This window comes from Gnatocerus cornutus, chromosome 7, assembly GCF_029298725.1.
Source record: "Gnatocerus cornutus isolate USDA-ARS CGAHR chromosome 7, icGnaCorn1.1, whole genome shotgun sequence".
Taxonomy (NCBI): Eukaryota; Metazoa; Arthropoda; class Insecta; order Coleoptera; family Tenebrionidae; genus Gnatocerus; species Gnatocerus cornutus.
In genome coordinates this window covers 17,458,957-17,481,251 of record NC_142239.1, presented here as the reverse complement: position 1 = coordinate 17,481,251, position 22,295 = coordinate 17,458,957, and the positions used below count along the sequence as shown (strand labels likewise).

The 22,295-nt window shown below is 35.4% G+C and overlaps 4 protein-coding genes across 7 annotated transcripts in view; 3 read left to right on the top strand and 1 right to left on the bottom strand.

Moving 5' to 3' along the window:
• The window catches only part of LOC148171867 (uncharacterized), a 51,075-nt gene that overhangs the window by 19,308 nt on the left and 9,472 nt on the right, over positions 1 to 22,295 (bottom strand). For all 4 annotated transcript variants that reach the window (XM_088040917.1, XM_088040916.1, XM_088040920.1 and 1 more), the window contains exon 4: positions 36 to 361. In XM_088040917.1, the coding sequence (XP_087897043.1) occupies positions 36 to 361 (326 nt within the window). The remainder of the gene's footprint in view (positions 1 to 35; positions 362 to 22,295) is intronic.
• LOC148171870 (uncharacterized) lies at positions 1,822 to 3,810 on the top strand. The gene is made up of 3 exons (XM_088041118.1): positions 1,822 to 2,015; positions 2,060 to 2,275; positions 2,322 to 3,810. The coding sequence occupies exons 1-3, from the start codon at positions 1,838 to 1,840 to the stop codon at positions 3,791 to 3,793; spliced, it is 1,866 nt and encodes a 621-aa protein (XP_087897244.1). The 5' UTR covers positions 1,822 to 1,837; the 3' UTR covers positions 3,794 to 3,810.
• Positions 8,176 to 10,150, top strand: LOC148171869 (glucose dehydrogenase [FAD, quinone]-like). The gene is made up of 3 exons (XM_088041195.1): positions 8,176 to 8,369; positions 8,414 to 8,629; positions 8,676 to 10,150. Exons 1-3 carry the CDS (start codon positions 8,207 to 8,209, stop codon positions 10,148 to 10,150), a joined length of 1,854 nt encoding a protein of 617 aa, XP_087897321.1. The 5' UTR covers positions 8,176 to 8,206.
• Positions 13,046 to 15,583, top strand: LOC148171868 (glucose dehydrogenase [FAD, quinone]-like). Its single transcript, XM_088040894.1, has 3 exons — positions 13,046 to 13,217; positions 13,264 to 13,479; positions 13,526 to 15,583. The coding sequence occupies exons 1-3, from the start codon at positions 13,055 to 13,057 to the stop codon at positions 14,992 to 14,994; spliced, it is 1,848 nt and encodes a 615-aa protein (XP_087897020.1). The 5' UTR covers positions 13,046 to 13,054; the 3' UTR covers positions 14,995 to 15,583.

Here is a 22,295-nt window from a genome sequence, read left to right as displayed (position 1 = left end):
CACTTTTAAATAAAACCAAAAAACACCAAAAGTACCTGCTTCTCCTCGGATACGGCGCGTATTCCGCTGGATGTCTTCGATATAAATCGTACAAATTTTCATCGGATGGTACTTTCTGTCGAACACAAGCGGTGAGGAAAGAAGCACGATTTGAGCAAGGAGAGCTTTGATGCGACGACAAACACCCGAATAAACTTTGTCTGTCTGATTCTAAAGCTCCAAGACCACGATCAGAAATGCAGTACTGCTCGCGGATGTCTTGTTTGCTGTAATGGGCGGTACCACGGCGGCCTTTGTTGTACATACGAGCCATGATTTCGTCTTCGGATTCGTACGAGAGCGCCACATGCTGAATATCCGCCTGGGGATGAAATACAAAATTGTCTGAGAATTTGAATGCGTGCACAAACTTATCACCCTTTAAGCAAAAAAACGACCTCCGAAACTTACCTAAATTACAAAACTTTCAAATTCCACAACAAATCAATTAATTTAATAAGTAACTTCCAACTCCGCGAGCTATTTTCATTAGCCAACTTTTAATTTGTTATTTAGTTGTGCTTAAACTCCAATTATAGAATTAATAATCCACCTCAGGATGTTCAAAACTAATTAAATACCTCAAACTAACAAAAAAACGAGAGAGTTTTAACAAAAGCGAACTTGTTTATAATAAGCCCTGAAGCTTGTCTGTGCAAACAAATTTAGTACGATAAATAATTAAAAGTGCCGCAAAATTTGTATTTCAAAAGAAAAAAGCTTCACTGTAAAATTTTATTACCAAAAAAAATTAATCAAGATCAATTCGAATCAGTTGAAAATCATTTCCCGGCGCATCCACCATTTTTGCTCCACGAAAAATGGAATATTCCCATGTTAATGTCGACACTTCCTCCTGGAAACGAGTTACTAGGATATTACATCCCCTAAAGACAAAGTAGCTTCCACGAACTTCTCTATATTTAATACAAAACTTAGCGGCTATAAAAGCGAAAAATGTTCAAGAAAGCTAACCGTTGACCTCTGTCGAGATTAAAACGCATAAACTACATTCGTACGGAATTCATATCGTGCTGACAAAAACGGAAGTTCCGCCGCTTAATGTTCGGAAAAAATTGCACTCATATAATTGTTTATCCGTTTTCTTCTTTAAGGTGGGTGTTTCACGCCCACGTGGGCTCGAGATGATGTAATTTTTTACGTTAAAACCCACGAGATTTATTCGCGAAGTTGTGGTCGTTTGGGGGATTATTGTGATGTTTTGGGGTTGCTGATTTCATCTGGATGAGGGCGGGTGGATAATTTGGACGTCACAAAATGTTCACAAACTCTGAAATTTCATTTTAGATTTTTTTTAAGTTGAATTATGATTTCAGCGTGCTAGAAGCCTGAATTTGAGAAAAAGGAAAAACTATTGGAAATTGTTAATTTTGTATATTTTACTGATATTTACTGTTACATTATGATAATCAAATATGATCCTTCGGTGATTTTATTTTGAGAAAAATTTAAAAATAAATATTCTGTAATATTAGAACAATGAAATTTGTTAGATTTACTTTTTTAGAGATGTTTATTATTATTATATTATAAAATAATAATTATTTTAATTTTGGGGTGTATTTTAGCGGTTTTACAGTTGTTTTTTGTGAATGCCATACAAAGAAATATGACCTTACAGTTCTCAAAATTGAGCACTTAACAATTTATTTCCATGCTACTTATTATTTTACTACACTTTAATTAGTTCAAAACTACTGTCATTATTTTCGCTATTATTTTTTTCTTATCAAAGAGAATTTATTTTAAAAACACTAACATTAAGTACCACCAGTTGATGTTACCAAACGAAATGCAACTATTGACTTTACTACTAGTTCTTGGGCTAACTCAAAGTCAAAATCAATCAAAAATCGATTATTATGTGAAATTAATTGATGAAGCGTCCAAAAATGGTCTGATATATCAGTGGCCCACAAGCGCGCGAGAGTACTATTCTAACAGCAACAAAAAAAGTAAGTAAAGAAGCCCAAAACTCGACTATAAAGTTAAGTTGAAGATTATGGAAGCTACGACTTTGTGGTTGTTGGTGCTAGCCCTTCTGGTTCCGTTGCTGCGAACCGATTATCAGAAATCAGCGACTGGAGCGTGTTGGTACTCGAAGCTGGGACGTATGGTAAGGATTTGACTGAAATTCCTAACATGCTTGGTCCTGCAGCATTCACGAAATATAACTGGGGTTTGAATAGCACTCCTCAAACTACGATTTGTCAAGGTTTGTTCTTCTGTTTCTTTTAAGAAAATCTAACATTCTTTTGCAGGTTACGTTGACAAAATCTGCTTATATCCGCGTGGTAAAGGCATAGGTGGTACTACTCTCATCAACGGGTTAGTCTACGCAAGAGGATACAAAGCAGATTATGATAAATGGGCTCAAGTCACTGGGAGTAACCGTTGGGGGTACAAATCCGTACTAAAGTACTTCAAGAAGTCTGAGGACTTTGTGCACAACGACCGTACGGCGCCGTACGATGCTACCTGTCATAGTACTGGTGGGTACTTAAGAGTAGAGTACCATGTACCTAAAAGTCGTCAATTGAACGCCTTCCTCGAAGCCAATAAAGAATTAGGCTTCAAACTCGCTGATTACAACGCCAATCAACTTGGGGCTTCACCATCACAAGTAAATACAATTCGTGGTAGAAGACTTGATGATGGTACCGCGTTTCTTAAACCTGTGAAAAACAGATCCAACTTAAAGATTCTCACCGAGAGCTTCGTCACAAAGCTCAGACTTGATAAAAACACAGTTAGAGGAGTTGAGTTTAACCATAAAGGACAACGGTACTTTGTTAAAGCCAAGAAAGAAGTAATCTTATCAGCTGGAGCGTTTGGAAGTCCACAGATTCTCATGTTATCAGGAATTGGTCCGAAGAAGCACTTAGAGGAACTGGGAATTGACGTGGTGGCCGATTTGGAAGTTGGTACGACTTTACGCGATAATTCAGTTTTCCATGGGATCACAATTACGACCAACTACACGGAGCCGGTGAAACCAATGGAGGAGTACGTGAAGGAGTACTTGAACGGTGTTGGGCCTCTAGCTATGGCTAATAATAACCAAGGAGTTGGTTTTTATGAATCTAGTAGGACTCAAGGAACCGGAATTCCAGACATAGAGCTCGAGTTTATCCCAGCTAACGCAACGGGCAAAATCGCCCAGCGTACTTCCGGAATGTCTGATCAAACGTACAAAGATCTATGGAAAGGCAACGATATTTCTTCCACACTGGTCATCTACGCAATCAATCTTCACGACAAGTCTTTTGGTACTCTGAGACTTAAAAGTAAAAGTCCGTACGATTATCCTTTGATCAACCCAAATCTTTTGTCAGATTCTGGAAACGAAGACATTAAAGTCTTGTACGAAGCCGTTCAGTTAATATTAAAGCTTCTAGACACCAAACCTTTCAAAGCAATGAATGCTACTCTTGGAGGACCACTACAAGCGTGTAAACAGTTTGAGTACCTTAGCAAAGACTACTGGTACTGTGCTTTAAAAAAAGTTACAACGCACACGAACCATCCTATGGGAACTTGTCCCATGGGAAAGGATCGAAAAAGTGCCGTCGTCGATGCAGAATTAAAAGTTTTTGGTTTTAAGAATTTGAGAGTAGCTGATGCTAGTATCTTTCCGTTTCCCGTAGCCGGGCATCCCAACGCTCCTGCGGTTATGATCGGGGAGCAATTGGGCGATTTAGTGAAGAAGAACTTTGATAAACTAAAGAAATAAAGAATGTAGAGCAGAAATTTGATTTCATTGTTAACACGTAGACATTTTTAGACTGCTTTTTCCATATTTTCAAAGTAGAAACACATGCAGAGTGAAGTCATTTCTAAAGTAAAATTGCGTTCTTATTTTTTTTCTTCCATCAGATCAGAATTCAGAGATATTTGTAAAATACGTTTTTCTTGAGTACTACGCGTTCACTTTAGCATTTTTCAGTTTTGCTCAACATGTTACAAAATAATGAATCTTTTTTGTCTTGGAACTTCTAAACGAAAAGAGATAGAACGTATTGGTTAGCGCGTCAAAAAGCAAGATCTCAATCTTTTTAATTATGCATTATAATAAAAAATCGATGTGATAATTCTTGAGTTGTATGCAAAATTGTTTATAAAAATAACTAAAAACTGTATTTTTTTTTTGGAATATGACTTCTTATCACCTCAAGTGACCTTGGAAGTGTGCAGGAACTTTATCGTAAAACCATTTGACGTTACTGCTTTCTAAACAAGTCAAACAAAAAGAATAACATTACTTTAATGGTGCCATTAATAAAGTTGTTATTGTCACAATTTAAAATTGCTAATATTAATGTATTTTTTTTCAAACGCCAAAGAATAGACAGTTTGTCTACCTTGATTTGACAAGATAAAAGTTACATTTTCATGTTTAAGCAGATAAAACACTTTACATAATACAGGGTGTTATGGAAATGAGTACACAAAAGTAAACTGGTAAGAGAACTCACCATATGCAACAACTTTTCTTAATAAAAAAAATTCCAAAATGCTTTCGTTTTCGAATTAAAAATCAATGAAAGTTTGCTTACCCGCCTATGCATTAAAGATACTAACCTTCATTTATGCGACAAAAACCAATGCTTCATAAAAACGAGTGTTTACATCCAGTTGATACTTCGCCGTTCATTTGTTTGTACGAAAAAAAAAACAATAATAAATTCACAAAAGCACAATTGTACAGGAGTGCCGAATTTGTTTATAAAAATTGCTCAAAATGCCGTCCTTCTCTATCAATGCATGCCTTACAGCACTTACACGTTCACTTAATTCTTCCACAGAATCCACGGGGTTTGCGTACACTAACTGTTTCATATGCCCCCACAAGAAAAAATCACAGGGATTTAAGTCTGGCGAACGAGGGGGCCACAACACTGGTCCATTTCTACCGATCCACTTGTTTTCGAAGTGCACATTTAGCCATTGGGACACATTTCTAGCATAATGTGGGAGGGCACCATCGTGCAGGAACCACATATCCCGACGTCTCGCTAGCGGCACAGTTTCCAGGAGATCATTAAATACATTTTGCAGAAAATCTAAATACGCTGCACTCGTTAAACGGTCCAGTTAACTGGTCTCCAAGTAAACCAGCCCACACATTAATAGAAAACCGGCGTTCGAAGCGCCTTTGAATAATCTCGTGTGGATTTTCGTCGGTCCATATGTGTGTGTTATGGATATTAAAAACACCATCGGGTGTAAAGCCTGCCTCATCTGTGAAGATGATGTTGCTCAGAAAACCTGGCTCTTCAGTCAATTTCCGTTGAAACCACCGTTGAAACTCGTTGACACTCGAACCGTCTCGGGGGATCTTCAGCCTCCAGTGCTTGCACACGCTGTACGTGGTATGGGTGGAAACCTTGTTCATGAAGCGTTCTCCATACAATAAAGGTCGAAATACCCATACGAAGTGCCAATCGACGAACACTGATGTTGGGTTCTTCGGCAACAGCATCCAAAATTGCGGGTTCCAGATCCACCAGCCCGTTGGCGGCCACGATTATGATTAGGAGTTTGAAATTTTCCAAAATCACGCAAATGCTGGACTGCTCCAACAAACGTACGTTCATTTGGACTTCGTCGATCTGGGAAACGGGCACTGTACAGACGCTTTGCCTCCCGGGCATTGCCCCGAACTTCCCCATACAGAAGCACCATATCCGTGTATTCCATGTTGGTATAAACCATTTTGTAGCACCTTTTGCACTTTAAGAACAATCTAATAGCTTTGACACTGAAAATTCACGACAGACTGAGCGTTTTTAATTAAACTACAGCTGATCAGTCGTTTTTGTGACAAAAAGTTGTGATAAGGTTTAAGTCAAAAAACCTCGTTGCGAAAATGAAAGTAAATTTATTTAGAGACATCGAATGGCTTGCCAAATTAAGGGCGGGAAAAGGCGAAAACCAAAATGCGTTTACGAAAAAAAAATACCTAGAAAAGTTGGATATCTTGATGCGATCTAACCAGTTAAATTTTGTGTATTTAATTTCATAACAGTGTTATGAATTTTTTGAATAAAATTTTTGTAAATTCCCAATTTTTTTTAGTTTATCTTAAACTTAATAGTTCTAAACACCACCGCCCCCCGCCCCCCAAATTAGTTTAGAATAGTCATTAATAAAGTTTCTTACGGGCGGACTGATAACGCAGAGTTTTTTGTGCTTTTTGTTCTTTAATTTTAAAGCAATTCAGTGGTAGGTGGGCGACTCGTCAAAATATGGGGGGGACAAATTAGTTTAAAAACATGCGATTTCGAAAAAAATTTATTAAGAAAAGTTGTTGCAAATGGTGAGTTCTCTTATCAGTTTAATTTTGTGTACTCATTTCCATAACACCCTGTATATGCTTATAGCTCCACCGAATGAAGAAATGTTCTCCACTGCATGATTCAACATAAATATAGATACTTTTTTTAAAGTAAAAAAGAGTAAATCGAATTGTGCGTTTATTAATGTCACTCCGTTCGGTAGACACACAAACAGATTTAGTACATAATGTTTCTTTTTCTATTTCGAGTTCATAATGAAGATATTTCGATACGCGTTTGAGCGTATTTCGGTATCGTAATGGACCAATCCCGTGCCAATATTTCCAGGAACAAATATGTTTCTTAGGTTTGCAGCAGACAAACCGTCAACCTGCCGTCAACGTTGACAATTTAGATTTTGGTTTTGATAAACCATGATAAATCGATCAATACATTATTATTTCTTGTTGTACTTGGCTTAATAATTTATCGGAGAAAAACTCTTTGGATGCAAGAGAACCATCATGATCATGATCAACATCTTCGCTCTCTTGGCTCCCTTGCGCTCCGGTAACCTCAAAACGTCACACCTGTCAAACTGACTGAAATTGGATTTGGCTACTTCGATTTTTTTCCTGAACATTTTGCAAATGCCAACTACCCTAAAATTCCCTAGATTTCGAAATCAAGTTTTTTCGTTTAAAATAAGGCGAAATAGAAAAAATAGCGTATGATACTTGTTCATAATGCATTTTGCCGCACTTACTACTTTATGACACTCCTCGCTGCGCTCGTCGTGTCCTAAAAACGTGGGTGCGGCAAAATGTTCATTATGAAACGCGTTTCATAATATACTATTTTCTACTTTGCGTTAACAAACGCGTTTCCTAATAAAAACAATTGTTTTTATTATAGCACGCAAAACAGTAATTTTTTTGGTTATGTTGGCTATGTTATTATGCCGACACTTAAGGGGATATCTAACAAACTGTAACGGTAAATTCTGCTTCAGCCAAGTTTTTGTATTTAATTAATCAAAAAAGTCATTAAATATTTACTTTACAAAAATTGTATATAGCATTCAACATAGTGCACGTTGAACAGATTCATATGCAAAAAACAGAAATAAAAGCAATTTACTCAAATAGTTTTCGAGTAATCGTGTTTGGAAAAATACATTGAATTTGCCCTATACTGAAATTTGTTTGATATCTCCTTAAACGTTAAATCAAAACCTCAATGATGATCATCATGATCACGAAAATGTGAATTTAGGAATAATGAATCAGAAGAAAAACAAACGTTGTAATACCTAATTTTGCGAAATTAAACAGAAAACGTCAGTAATTATTTGAATTGAAATTTTGTTAGACAAATGTCATTACCTCTTTTGTCACCAACCTAACTTGCCAAAAATCCCTAATCGAAAATAATTTCTTTCAAATACAATTTTTAAATTTATTAACAATGCAAAGTAGAAAAAATAGTATATTAAACTCATTTCATAAGACGACTTGTAGCATTCATTTTATTTGACCACTCCTCGCTGCGCTCGTCGTGGTCAAAACTCATTCGTGCTACAATACTCGTCTTATGAAATACGTGTAATAATGTACTATTTTTGCTCTTAATGACATAATGTACTATTGTACATATTAGAAAAAAGATAAAGACGTCATTTCAAATTCAAGTTTTGCAAATTATCTCATACTGGCTTTTATGCATAGCACTTTACGGTACTTATCACCACTTAGGAAGCGTCCTTGTTCCTAAGTATAGTTAGTAAACTTTTATCAAAAAGTCTGTTATTAGGTACATAATACATAACTAAGTATTATAATACAACACATTTATTTCTCCAACAAGCAATGAAACTAGTACTTCTACTTTTTCTTCTTGTTCTATCCCAAACTCAAAAACAATCAGAAATTGATTACTATGTGAAACTACTTGACGATGGTACCAAAAAAGCGTCAACATACCAGTGGCCGACAAACGCACGAAAGTACTATTCCAACAGCAAAGAAGAGAGTAAGTGAAAAACACCCAAAACACGTCTCCACAGTTAATTTAAGACTACGGAAGCTACGATTTTGTGGTAATTGGTGCTGGGGCTTCTGGTTCTGTGGCAGCAAGCAGACTATCAGAAATCAGCGATTGGAGCGTGTTGGTACTCGAAGCTGGGACTTATGGTGACGAATTGACTGAAATACCTAGCTGGGACGCTTCTGTAGAGTTTACTGATTATAATTGGGCATTTAACAGTACTCCTCAAACTACCTGTTGTCAAGGTTTGTGCTTCAGGTGGTTGTACCGAAACCTAATTATCTCTTTCAGGATTTGTTGGTAAAACTTGCTTCTACCCGCGTGGGAAAGGCGTCGGTGGTAGTACTCTAATCAACGGGTTACTCTACGCAAGAGGATACAAAGGAGATTTTGATAAATGGGCTCGGATTGCGGAAAATAAACGTTGGGGGTACAAATCCGTACTTGAGTACTTCAAAAAGTCGGAGGATTACGTTCACAACGATTCTGACGCGCCTTACGAAGCTGCTTATCATGGTACTGGTGGGTACTTAAGAGTGGAGTACCATAAACCAAACAGCCCTCAATTATTTGCCTTCTTCGAAGCGAACAAGGAATTAGGATACGAACTCGTTGACTACAACGCTAATAAAATTGGAGTCTCTCAATCACAAGCAAATACCATTCGTGGTAAAAGACTCGACGATGCCACCGCGTTCCTCAAACCTGCGACCAACAGATCCAACTTGAAAATTCTCACTGAGAGCTTCGTTACAAAACTGAGACTTGATAAAGACATTGTTAGAGGAGTCGAGTTTAACCATGGAGGAAAACGGTTTTTTGTTGAAGCTAAGAAAGAAGTAATCTTATCCGCTGGAGCGATTGGAAGTCCACAGATTCTCATGTTATCAGGAGTTGGTCCAAAGAACCACTTGGAAGACCTGGGGATTGACGTGGTGGCTGATTTGGAAGTTGGTACGACTCTTCGCGACAACACCGCTTTTTACGGGATTACAGTTGGTACCAACTACTCCGAGCCGGTGAAATCTATAGAAGAGTACGTAAAAGACTACTTGAACGGAGTGGGGCCTCTGGCAATTGCTGGCAATGACCAAGGGGTCGGTTTCTATGAATCTAGTTTTACTAAAGGAACGGGTCTTCCTGATTTCGAGCTTGAGTTTGTTCCTGCCAACGCAACGGGTCCAAGTTCCCAAAAAGTCTTCGGGATAAACGATCAAACGTACGAGGATCTCTGGAAGTACGACGATATTCGTTCTTCTTTCTTGATCTATCTGATCAATCTTCATGATAGATCCCACGGTACTATCCGACTTAAGAGTAAAAGTCCGTACGATTATCCTTTAATTAACTCCAACTTTTTGTCGGATCCGGGAAACGAAGACATTACAGTCTTGTACGAAGGCGTCCAGTTAGTGTTGAAGCTTCTAGACACCAAAGCTTTTAAAGCAATGAACGCTACTCTTCAAGGAGGACCACTGCGAGCTTGTAAAGAGTTTGAGTACCTCACCAAAGACTACTGGTACTGTGCTATAAGACAAGTCAGCATGAATTTATACCACCCTTTGGCGACTTGTCCCATGGGAAAGGATCGCAAAAGTGCCGTCGTGAATGCGGAGTTGAAAGTTTTTGGTTTTAAGAATTTGAGGGTTGCTGATGCTAGCGTCATTCCGTTATCTATAGCAGGGCATCCTAACGCTCCTGCGGTTATGGTCGGAGAGCAATTGGGCGATATAGTGAAGGAAAACTATCATAAACTAAAGAAATAAAAAATGTAGAGTAAAAATTTAGTTTCATTTTTACCATGTGAACTTACACTCTTTTTTGAGACTTTTTTGCATAGAATTTTCTAAAATTGGTACTTAGATTTTATAATGTAACATGTCTTTGCTTTCTAACGCCTTGTTAAACAAGTTATTACCTCTTGGCATTTAGAAGTTACATGACAAAGAATGTTTTTTCGTTTTCAAACTTCTAAACGATAAGAGATAGCAAAGCATCTGTTAGTGCATTAAAAAAGCAAGATCTCAATCTTTTCAATGATCCATTACAATAAAAAATCGATGTAATAATTCTCTACAGTATGTCCCCGGATTGAGTTCACAAGAGGAAAAAAAACGTTATTTTTTATTTTACAAAAAAATGACAAAGGAATAATATTTTTTGCTTATTTTAAAATAAATAAATCTTTAATAAAAATTTTAATATTATCAAGCTGTGTTCTTAAGATCGAAAAAAACAAAAAATAATCTAAAACTTTTTTATTTTTAATTTTGCAAAAAATGTCAAAGAAATGACATTTGTTCCATAACTCAAACTAATTTCCAATATTTGATTGACCCATTACCTGTTTTAGCACATAGTTCAATTCTAACCCGGAATTCTTAAAGACTGCTTCGAATTTTCTCAATTATTGTTAAGGATGCAATTACATTTCTTTTCCAATTTTTTAATACTTACACATTATTGGGTAAATTTTCCTTTAATTTTTAACGCATTATTTGATATTGTGAATCCCCAGCCTGTTATTATTTAAATACGATTACAAAATTTAATAAATAAAAATAATAAAAAAATTAATTTTAAGAGTACAAACTAATAATTTTGAAATTTTAATTGCAGATTTATCTGTTTTGAAATAAGCAAAAAATGTTATTTCTTTGTCATTTTTTTGTAAAATGAAAAATAAACTTTTTTTGTATACAGGATGTCCCAGAACTCGCGCCCCAGAGAGAAAGGGCTTATAGAGGCAACAATTCTGAACCAAAATTTTGAAACCATAATTTTTTAACTCAAAAAATAACCGAGATAAGACAAAAAAATTGTAGCCAATCCCGAAGCCGAACAGAATTTGAAAATTGGTAACTATGGACACATACTATCATCCATTGGTCAGTTAAGCATTCTACTCTCGTTGCCTAGGAAATTGGGATGGCCATTTACTCCACTTCTCGAATAAGCTTTCGGGATTGGTTGTTAACTTTTTATCAGTTCTCGAATACTATTAAACTTAGTCAATTTTTGTTTTGAAATTTACCATCTGTATTGCTGTCGGCACCCTCCCTTGCTCTCTGGGGCGCGAGTTCTGGGACACCCTGTATAACAATGACTAAGAATCGTATTTTTTTTGGGAGATGGTATCATTTACCATGAAAAGTCCTTACAATACTCATGAGTTTTATAGCTCGTTGTAAAGCTTATTAAATTATCTTTTCAAATCACTGTCGAACTATTCCATAAAGCAAGTTTTCAAGAAAAAGTAAAGAAATTAAAACTTTATACAGTAGAACTTAAAAAAATATTTTTTTTTAAGAATATCTTTGAATTCAGACCTGATGGTGCAAAACAAATTCCAGATTCAAAATAAAATTAATTAGTAATTTTTTATTTCTTTAGTACAAATTTTGTCCCGAAGCATATTGACTAGTAAAATTTACAAGATTTTAGATTTGACTAATTCATAAAAATCGAAGTTTGAATTAATTTCGAATTCGAGATATGTAGTCTGGAGAACAAAAATTTAAAATAGAGACTTTATAAAATGTTGCGTAATATTTTTATAACTTCTTATCACCTCAAGTGACCTTGGAACTGTACAGGAACTTTATCGTAGAACTATTTGACGTCACCGCATTTTAAACAAGTAAAATAAAAGATATAAAATTACTTTAATGGTGTCATTAATAAAGTTATTACTGTTACAATTTAAATTTGCTTAAATTATTGTTTTTTTTTAAACGACAACAATTGACACTTTGTCTATCTTGATTGATAAGGTAAAAGTTTTATTTTCATGCTTAAGCAGATAAAGCACTTTACATAATATTTGTATGCTTATAATACACCGTAACTGTAGAAATGTTTCCACTGCATGATTCAACATATTTTTTTTAAGTATTTGAACAAAATATTGTACATATATGCTATTCAGAACAAAAATCGGATTGTGTGTTATTGTTATACAGGTGTCCCAGAACTCGCGCCCCAGAGAGCAAGGAAGGGTGCCCACAGCAAAACAGATAGTAATTTTCAAAACAAAAATTGACTAAGTTTAATAGTATTCGAGAACTGATAAAAAATTAACAACCAATCCCAAAAGCTTATTCTAGAAGTGGAGTAAATGTCCATCCCAATTTCCTAGGCAACGAGAGTCTAATGTTTAACTGACCAATGGATGATAGTATGTGTCTATAGTTACCCATTTTTCAAATTCTGTTCAGCTTCGGGATTGGCTACAGTTTTTTTGTCTTATCTCTGTTATTTTTTGAGTTAAAAAATTATGGTTTTAAAATTTTGTTTCAGAATTGTTGCCTCCATAAGCCCTTTCGTTCTGGGGCGCGAGTTCTGGAACACCCTGTATGTCTGTCTCACTCCGTTCGGCTAGTCACACAGACTCAGCACACAAAACTTAATTTTTTTCTCTTAATGACATAATGTACTATTATATTAGAAACAAGAAAAAGTCGTCATTTCAAGTTCAAGTTCAGTAAATTGTCTAATAATTTTAGTTGCTGGCTCATATGCATAACGCTTTACGGTACTTATTACTACTTAGGAAGCGCCCTTGCTCCTAAATGTAAGCAGTAAACTTTTATCAAAAAGTCTTTTATTACGTACATAATAAGTACATAACTAAGTTACATAATACAACACTTTCATTTGTCCAAAAAGCAATGAAACTAGTACTTCTACTTTTTGGTGTTGTTCTAACCCAAACACAAAAACAATCAGAAATTGATTACTATGTGAAACTACTTGACGATGGTACCAAAAAAGCGTCAACATATAAGTGGCCAACAAACGCACGAGAGTACTATTCCAACAGCAAGGAAGAGAGTAAGTAAAAAACACCAAAAAAACAGTCTTTACAGATTAATTTAAGACTACGGAAGCTACGATTTTGTGGTAATTGGTGCTGGGGCTTCTGGTTCTGTGGCTGCAAGTAGATTATCCGAAATTAGCGATTGGAGCGTGTTGGTACTGGAAGCTGGGACTTATGGTGACGAATTGACTGAAATTCCTATCTGGGATGCTTCTGTAAAGTTCACTGATTATAATTGGGCTTTTAAGAGTATTCCGCAAACCACGTGTTGTCAAGGTTTGTGCTTCAGGTGGTTGTACCAAAACTAAACTACCTTCTTCAGGATTCGTTGGTAAAACTTGCTTGTATCCGCGTGGGAAGGGCGTCGGTGGTAGTACTCTAATCAACGGGTTACTCTACGCAAGAGGGTACGAAGGAGATTTTGATAAATGGGCTCAGATTGCAGGAAATAAACGTTGGGGGTACAAATCCGTACTTGAGTACTTCAAAAAGTCGGAGGATTACGTTCACAACGATCCTGACGCGCCTTATGACGCTGCTTATCATGGTACTGGTGGGTACTTAAGAGTGGAGTACCATAAACCAAACAGCCCTCAATTATTTGCCTTCTTCGAAGCGAACAAGGAATTAGGATACGAACTCGTTGACTACAACGCTAATAAAATTGGGGTTTCCCAATCACAAGCGAACACCATTCATGGTAGAAGACTCGACGATGCCACCGCTTTCCTCAAACCTGCGACCAACAGATCCAACTTGAAAATTCTCACTGAGAGCTTCGTTACAAAACTGAGACTTGATAAAGACATTGTTAGAGGAGTCGAGTTTAACCATGGAGGAAAACGGTTTTTCGTTGAAGCTAAGAAAGAAGTAATCTTATCCGCTGGAGCGATTGGAAGTCCACAGATTCTCATGTTATCAGGAGTTGGTCCAAAGAACCACTTGGAAGACCTGGGGATTGACGTGGTGACCGATTTGGAAGTTGGTACGACTCTTCGCGACAATACCGCTTTCTACGGGATTACGGTTGGTACCAACTTCTCCGAGCCAGTAAAATCCATGGAAGAGTACGTGAAGGACTACTTGAACGGAGTGGGGCCTCTGGCAATTGCTGGCAATGACCAAGGGGTCGGTTTTTATGAATCTAGTTTTACTAAAGGAACGGGTCTTCCTGATTTCGAGCTCGAGTTTGTTCCTGCCAACGCAACGGGTCCAAGTTCCCAAAAAGTCTTTGGAATAAACGATCAGACGTATGAGGATCTCTGGAAGTACAACGATATTCGTTCTTCTTTCGTCATCTATCTGATTAATCTTCATGATAGATCCCACGGTACTATCCGACTTAAAAGTAAAAGTCCGTACGATTATCCTTTGATTAACTCCAACTTCTTGTCGGATCCGGGAAACGAAGACATAGCAGTCTTGTACGAAGGCGTCCAGTTAGTGTTGAAGCTTCTAGACACCAAAGCTTTTAAAGCAATGAACGCTACTCTTCAAGGAGGACCACTGCGAGCTTGTAAAGAGTTTGAGTACCTCACCAAAGACTACTGGTACTGTGCTATAAGACAAGTTAGCATGAATTTATTCCATCCTATGGGAACTTGTCCCATAGGAAAAGATCGCAAAAGTGCCGTCGTCGATGCAGAGTTAAAAGTTTTTGGTTTTAAGAATTTGAGAGTTGCTGATGTTAGTGTCTTTCCGTTACCTTTAGCAGGGCATCCTAACGCTCCTGCAGTTATGGTCGGAGAGCAACTGGGAGATTTAGTTAAGGAAGAATATTTAAAAAAATAGGAAAACAAATGGTTTTGGTTTTAGGAAGAAATAAAGGTTTCGCTATATTTTAATCCTAAATTTGAATAGTTTCAATTCTTCGGTTTCCAAAAGTTACGCTAGTCGCTTGTGACAACAGAAGTTGGCGTGCAATCAAAACGTAAAATAAATCAAATCTCGTTTTTAACAACCACAACAGTTCCATTTCCCGAATGCCAAAACTTTGCACTCAAATCTAACATGTCAGTGATCCCTGTTTCAATTTGTAACTTTTCTCAAGATATAACTTTCGGACATTATCATTTCAAAGTTGAAACCTGCAGAAACTTGCACTTATCTTAACGTACGACGTCGCCATCTTCAATTCATCTCCTATCAACAGTTACAACTTTCCATGCTTTTATTTATTGATTTTGGAAAACTCGCTTGTTTACTCCTAAAGTCTTAACCGAGCGCTAAATTAAAACAAATCAGGTTAATAACGAAAAAGCGAGCCCGATAAACGGATTTATACCAAATATAAATGGTTTGATTCGTCGTTAAAAGAAACCGTAAATTTCGGACGATAACGATGCTCTTCGCGATGCAAAAATTGGAACGGCTTTATTGTGTCGTAAAAGATTACTTCGCTAAGCTGCCACGAATCAAGTTTTCGATCTGTTTATGTATATGTAATTCTTGGGTAAGCTGGCAGATGATGTTAATATTTGCTTTAATGGGGGTTTAGGAGTTGGAATGAATATTTTAGAGTTGCTTCGGAAAATTCGTTCGCGCGCATTTACATATTTCTGTCTATTCGAAGCCATTCAAAATGTTTCGCTGACACTTTTCTTTTATATTGTGTAAATTAATTGGACCCCATCTTCTGTTTTGATGAGTCTCCCAAAATAGCATTAAAAATAAACTTCTAACGACCCTGAGATTATCTTTTAATTCCCCAGCCTTCGAATGTAATATCCAGTGCGTCAAAGAGACGAAATGAAATAATTTATCTCTCCGACATTGAAGATACAAAACATGTATCACGCTGGCCATAAAACGAACCGAGTTATTTCGCATCCTGAAGACAAACCCTGAAATAATTTATAGTTTTAGTATACATGTTGCGGTTTTTACAGTGAAAGTCGTAAAGGAGAATCGCTGAAAGATAGCAGGTGGTGCGTATAAAAAATTGGATTAAAGACGTTTCCGAGAGAGTGGAGCGGATATTAAATAATCTCGGATAATTGAAGAGTGACAAGAAAAAGGCGTGTGCGCTCACAAGATATTCGAAGTCGTCTTCGATAACAAAGAACAACATCTTGAACTCAAGTGGAGGATCAATCAATATCTCCGAAAATTTCCGTCAGACGAAAAGGTCACTCTTGAATATGTCACACAAATGCAAATGAGACAATCCCGGCTAATGACTTATCAAAGAATTCGCTTGGGTCGGAATGGAATCGGGAGGGAACTTGTTTAATCAGAATTCATAGGATGATTATAGGACTTCCTTTCGGGTCAGATGATCGATAATACCAGAGGCGTTGGATGGTCGAATTGCGATTTGCTAAACTAACTGTGTAAATCCATTATAGGGAAGATGAGTGTGTCAATAGCAACGTTAGCTGAGAAGCCTTATTGCCTTTAATTATACTCGGGAAAGGTAATTAAATGTTGGGTTTATGTAATATCTGCCATTCATTTAACTGGGGCTTTATAACTTCCAATTAGCAACTACGATACTAAAGATTTCATTGCGATTTCACGGAGATAAAAGCTCTTTAAAGTTTCTGCGGTCATTTAAAATTTTAACCGAGCGCATCCATCATTTTTAAAGTCCGTTTTTTTATTAAAAAACCACCAACACCGCACTCTCCCACCACTTTACAACCGGCAACGTCGTTGATGGTGACTTTTTGGTGATAAAATCAAATAGGTTAGTTGTCTAATTGACAATTTGATTACACAAAACGGCCTTTCAGGCTGTGCCGAGTCTTTTCACTATTAAATCCTTTAATTTGCAATCCAACAGGCTGTAAAAGAAACGTTTTTAACGAAAACACTGCCTAATTTTCAGAAATGTCAAAAATTTGACAACTATTTTCTCACCAAAAATCTCCCTGGGCAACGTTGCCGGTTGTAATGCAGGGGAAAATTGGGGTGTTGGTGGTTTTTTAAAAAAAAAAACGGACTTTAACTGTTTTTCTACTCTCACCACAGACTCCCACGTCTAAAACTTGACAGTTATTTGAACTGCTAAAATTCTAACGGTAAATTTCAGTTTCGAAGCAGCTATGCATCGGTCTCACTCGTCTCACTTCTGAGGAGGTAAAGTTTGGTCAAATCGAGGGTCAGATCATAAAATAGTAAATAAACCATAAATCTAACCGAGAAGAAATGCAGCGTTAGCTTGAAAGTTCTTTGCACAAATATTTCACAAACAAAAAAGGGACACATTTTTTAAAACAAATGTTGTTTTTTTATAAATAAGTTTTGCTTACATAATAAGCAAAATTAGTTTCAGGTGTATGATCAAAAGAAATTTGAAATAGTAATAAAACTTATAAAAACAAATAATATAATGAAAAAAAACAAAAAAACACAAAAAAACTACAAAACCAAAAAAAATTTACTAAAACAAAAAGAAAATACAAAGAAAAAAATAAAAATATACAGAAAAAAACATGAAATGTTTACTCAAACATAAAAACAAAAAGAAAAAACAAAAAATATGTGAAAAGTCCACTAAAGGCATTTCTTTACCATTTCGGGTAACAAACATGACATATAAAAGTCTTTTAGTTTGATTAATAACATTACATCACAAAATTCTTCATCCTTGAAAATAATATCATATAAACACCCCTTTGGAGTCCAAACTATGAAAAAACAGTATCTTCTTCTCATAACTAGCAATTGTCTTTGGACTTGATAAAAATACTGATGGTTTTTGTTTAGTGAAATCGTGTTTGCTCCAGTGATTAAACAAAATTTTATTTTTTTGCAACAATTATTTCCTGCGGTGTCAAATTTTCGAGTCTATCGTCGTCTATCAGTCCATCTGGTGAGGCTGCCAAAAATGGATTGTTCTGACATATAAAGAGTCCACCCGGGAGAAATTTTGGTTTATGTGGAGGTGAATCTCCACAGTGAATGTCCAGGTTCAGATTTTTTAGTTGTTCTGGACAACATCCCTTCTCCTTTTCTTCTAATAACTTATACCTACGCGCAAGCCAAAGCTTTGGGTTCGTTTTCAATGCCACAAAACGTGTATTTGTTACGCGAAATTTTGATTTTTATTATTTCTGCTGCCACCTTCGCTCTACTTGTACTTGGTCGTCAAATTCTACCAAAATTACTAGCCGTCAGTCTTTGTTCTCGTTTACAGTGCATACTGTTTCTTTGATCCGTTGTGGTCAATGAAATATTTAAAACTTTTTCCGGTGTTTTCCGCAAGTCTTTTAAAAATTTTATCTTCTTTTCCTCAAAATTAAATACTTTTAATACCCAAAAAGGTAGAATTATAGTTTTCTATCCATGCCGACGGGTCGAAAACTGACCACTTTTGTTATCAAATTTGGCATCAAGAATGGATCAGGAGTGGCGATGATTTTCTTGATTTTTAATTTGATAATGCACCCGCCTTCGCCCGGAAATTGAACTGCATTCATTAATAAAGTTAGTTAAAAGTTAGTTGACCATAACTATGTTGTAAATCAACAAATCGGCACACAAAAGAAAATTATTACGTAGCAATAACCTTTATTGAGGGTTTTACACTGAGGGTCGTCTTTGCCTGAGGCGAAAGAAAAAGACAGACATCATTCCGAAATCGCTAAAATTTCAAAAGTTTAACCAAAACAGCCGCCCTAATTAATAAATTGACTTTTTTTTGCGCCAATCAATTTGTTTTGAAAATGTGTAGCGTTGATACTAAGTCAAATTTTAATAAAGAAAAATATAACTTTCTAAAATCGAAAAAAAATATTTATAAAACCAAGATATAAATCTCATAGGGTAACGTCACTACAACTTTTTGTGCTCTTTCAAACACAAAAAACCGCATCTAAATAGCTCTTTTCGTTTTCGTGCAATTTTGTACGAACTTTTACATTGAAACGCCCTATCTTCAAATATGAATAGTTCAACATTAAGGTTAGAATATTGATTAATTAACTTTAGAAATTTTGACACAACAAAGTTGGCTTATTTTTCCTCAAAAATTTGATATTTCGTCGTCTAAGTGGCAACTGCCTCTATCTCAATTTTGACGATTTTTCGTTTTTGCTTGTTTTCAAATTGTTTCTTGTGGGGAATGTCGTGACGGATTTTTGAATTTCGCTACATTTTATGCTCTACGCGAAAATTTGACAACATCCGTTATCTCAATACGTAAGGCAACATACGCTATTTCATTCTCAATTCAAAATAAGGTAGAATAAAAGTGTATGTCGGATTGAATTAAAAGTGTGTTAAGCGAGAAGAAAAATGTTTGATGGTGCTTCCAACATAGATCGTCCTATGTTCCTTCATATTAAGCAAATATCGTAAGTTAACAATACCTCTTATAAAAAATTATTAATTCGATTTAAAATAATCCACTAATAGCATCAATAACCATAAGATTTCTATTTTAAAGTAATAAATCTACAGATCATTAAATAATATTAAAAAAAAACAATTTTTTTAAAGCAATGTAATTAATTCGTAAAAAAGGTCAGCGCAAGGGTTTGAACACGCATGAAAATAGTGTCTACGTTTTTTATTATTACAACAATATCAACATAGCATGATAAATGTCATAGTTTTTAACATACGGCGTGTTTGTAAAATTATACCTAATCTAATTGCCTAATTGAACATCCACAAAAATGGAAGTTAGCCAATGCCTCTTTATATTATGTTCCAACTGAACTAATACGGTCTTTTTCACTCCAATTAACGCTTATAGCTTTTTCTGTCACATTGAATTGGACTTTAAGCTTTATTGTGATTATGACTGATGTTTAAAATAATTTGGAATAGTTGTCTATTTATGTTATGCTCTCCATCGATGCCAGAAGGTTGTCGATGTCGACGGTGGTCCGTTCATAAATTACAGCAATACCCGAAATTCCATGCTCGCAACTGTATAAGTAAACCCAGTTGACATATACCTAGTAAATTTTATGGCCACATTATGAGAGGGCCGGGCAGTACTAATCCTTGCGATTGGAGACCATAAATGAGCACGAAATGAGTGCGGGCCTATTCAACCATCGGTCAACTCTCTACCTAGAACTTTGTCGGCTGCAGCTTACAACACCCAGTTTTATTTCTATGGGTGGTTTGACTTAAGCCATAAAATGTTTACTAGGTATATGTCAACTGAGGTCACTATATTCACAATTGAAATGGTTAAAAGGATGAGATTTGTCATTTAAGGGGATATCAAACAAATTTCAGTATAGGGCAAATTCAATGTATTTTTCCAAACACGATTACTCGAAAACTATTTGAGTAAATTGCTTTCTGTTTTTTGCATATGAATCTGTTCAACGTGCACTATGTTGATTGCTATATACAATTTTTGTAAAGTGAATATTTAATGACTTTTTGATTAATTAAATACAAAAACTTGGCTGAAAGCAAATTAATTTTTAGCATTCCACATGCGTAGACTAATTTTACATAATGTCGACCAAACAGATTATTTTTAAAGTTAATAGTTTTTGAGAAATCGTGTTTCGAAAATTTCAAATTCGAAACATCTTATCCTTGTTTAGCAGTAACATCTCTTTTCTCTGTACCAGAGAGGTCTGTCTGGTAGGTAAAAATGCGGGTACCATAAATCAATTTTGTAGCCGAAGGGATAGTTTACAACTGAAGCTTTTCCATAAACACACAAAATCTTAAATTTGCCTGAAACAAGATTTTTCTCTTTCATTCAAACTGAACGTAGCTTTGAGGATAATCATTTCAAAATTTTGAACTTTACATCTGATGAATTAGGATTTTAAATTGTTTTAGAATAGTTTAGGTGATAAATATTTGTCTTTATCTTTATTTTTTAAGGAGATTTCGAACAAATTTCAATATAAGGCAAATTCAATGTATTTTTCCAAACACGATTACTCGAAAATTACTTGAGTAAATTGCTTTCTGTTTTTTGCATATGAATCTGTTCAACGTGCACTATGTTAAATGCTATATACAATTTTTGTAAAGTAAATATTTAATGACTTTTTCATTAATTAAATACGAAAACTTGGCTGAAAGCGAAATAATTTTTAGCATTTCACATACGTAGACTTTTCAAAATTCACACATACGTATTTTGAGAACAACCAGACAGTAGTATAACGTCTTGTTGTCAAAATTATGACTTTGGAGTGGTGAAAAGACTGAAAAATTTCTCGTAATTTAAAGGTTTTAAAAGATAGATCAATCACTAAAACAACAGAATATAATTATTATTTATAATTTAATTATTTATAATTATGTTCACTATTTTTTGTTATATTTACAAAAATCTTGGACAAAATTCGAAGATCTCAGTGCATCAATTAATTCTTCAATTTTTGCAATTACACAAATCTCATCTTTTCGAGAAAAATTTAATTTATTTATGAAGATAAACATTAAATAATAATAATGAGATATTGTAATTATTAAGTTTCATGGGTGTAATTTGTAAAGTATCGGACTCAACTATCAAAGTATTTAAGATTTACTGGCCATGGGCAATACTAATTTGGCCATCAGTGCAGTCAAAACTATTAGTTATTGTCCTGACCACAAGATGATGGTAATAATCTAAACCACTTGGGCTGGGGTTTTAATAGAAGTAGTTTTTATTTATGGTTTTATTACCGTAGTAAGCAGACTGACCATGGGCAACTCACTAAAAGAGTGCCATCTACAAATAATGAGGGTTGAAGGGAGATGCTACATTTAACGTTTGGATGTTTAAAATGTTTCATATAATTTTTCCTTTACGCAGAATTTTCAAGCAGAATTTACCGTTACAGTTTGTTAGATATCCCCTTAACACAAAAAAAGTTGTTTGTTGTTTGTATAGTATTGAAAACGAAAACTGCAACTTGCTCTACCTCAGGCAAAAATTAAGGCAACACCCTCTATCTCAAGCATTTCTTCAGAAAATTGTTTTATTTTACTGAAACTTTTAATAATCGTTTGAAACCCAATAAAAAACAAATGTAGAGGATTACTATTCCAAAAATATATTTAATTTAAAAAAAAACAGTTTTTTTATTGACTTGTAAAAATTGAGATTGCGTAAGTTGCCACTTAAACGACGATTTGTCAATGTGCATCAAGGTTACGTTCATAATTAGTGC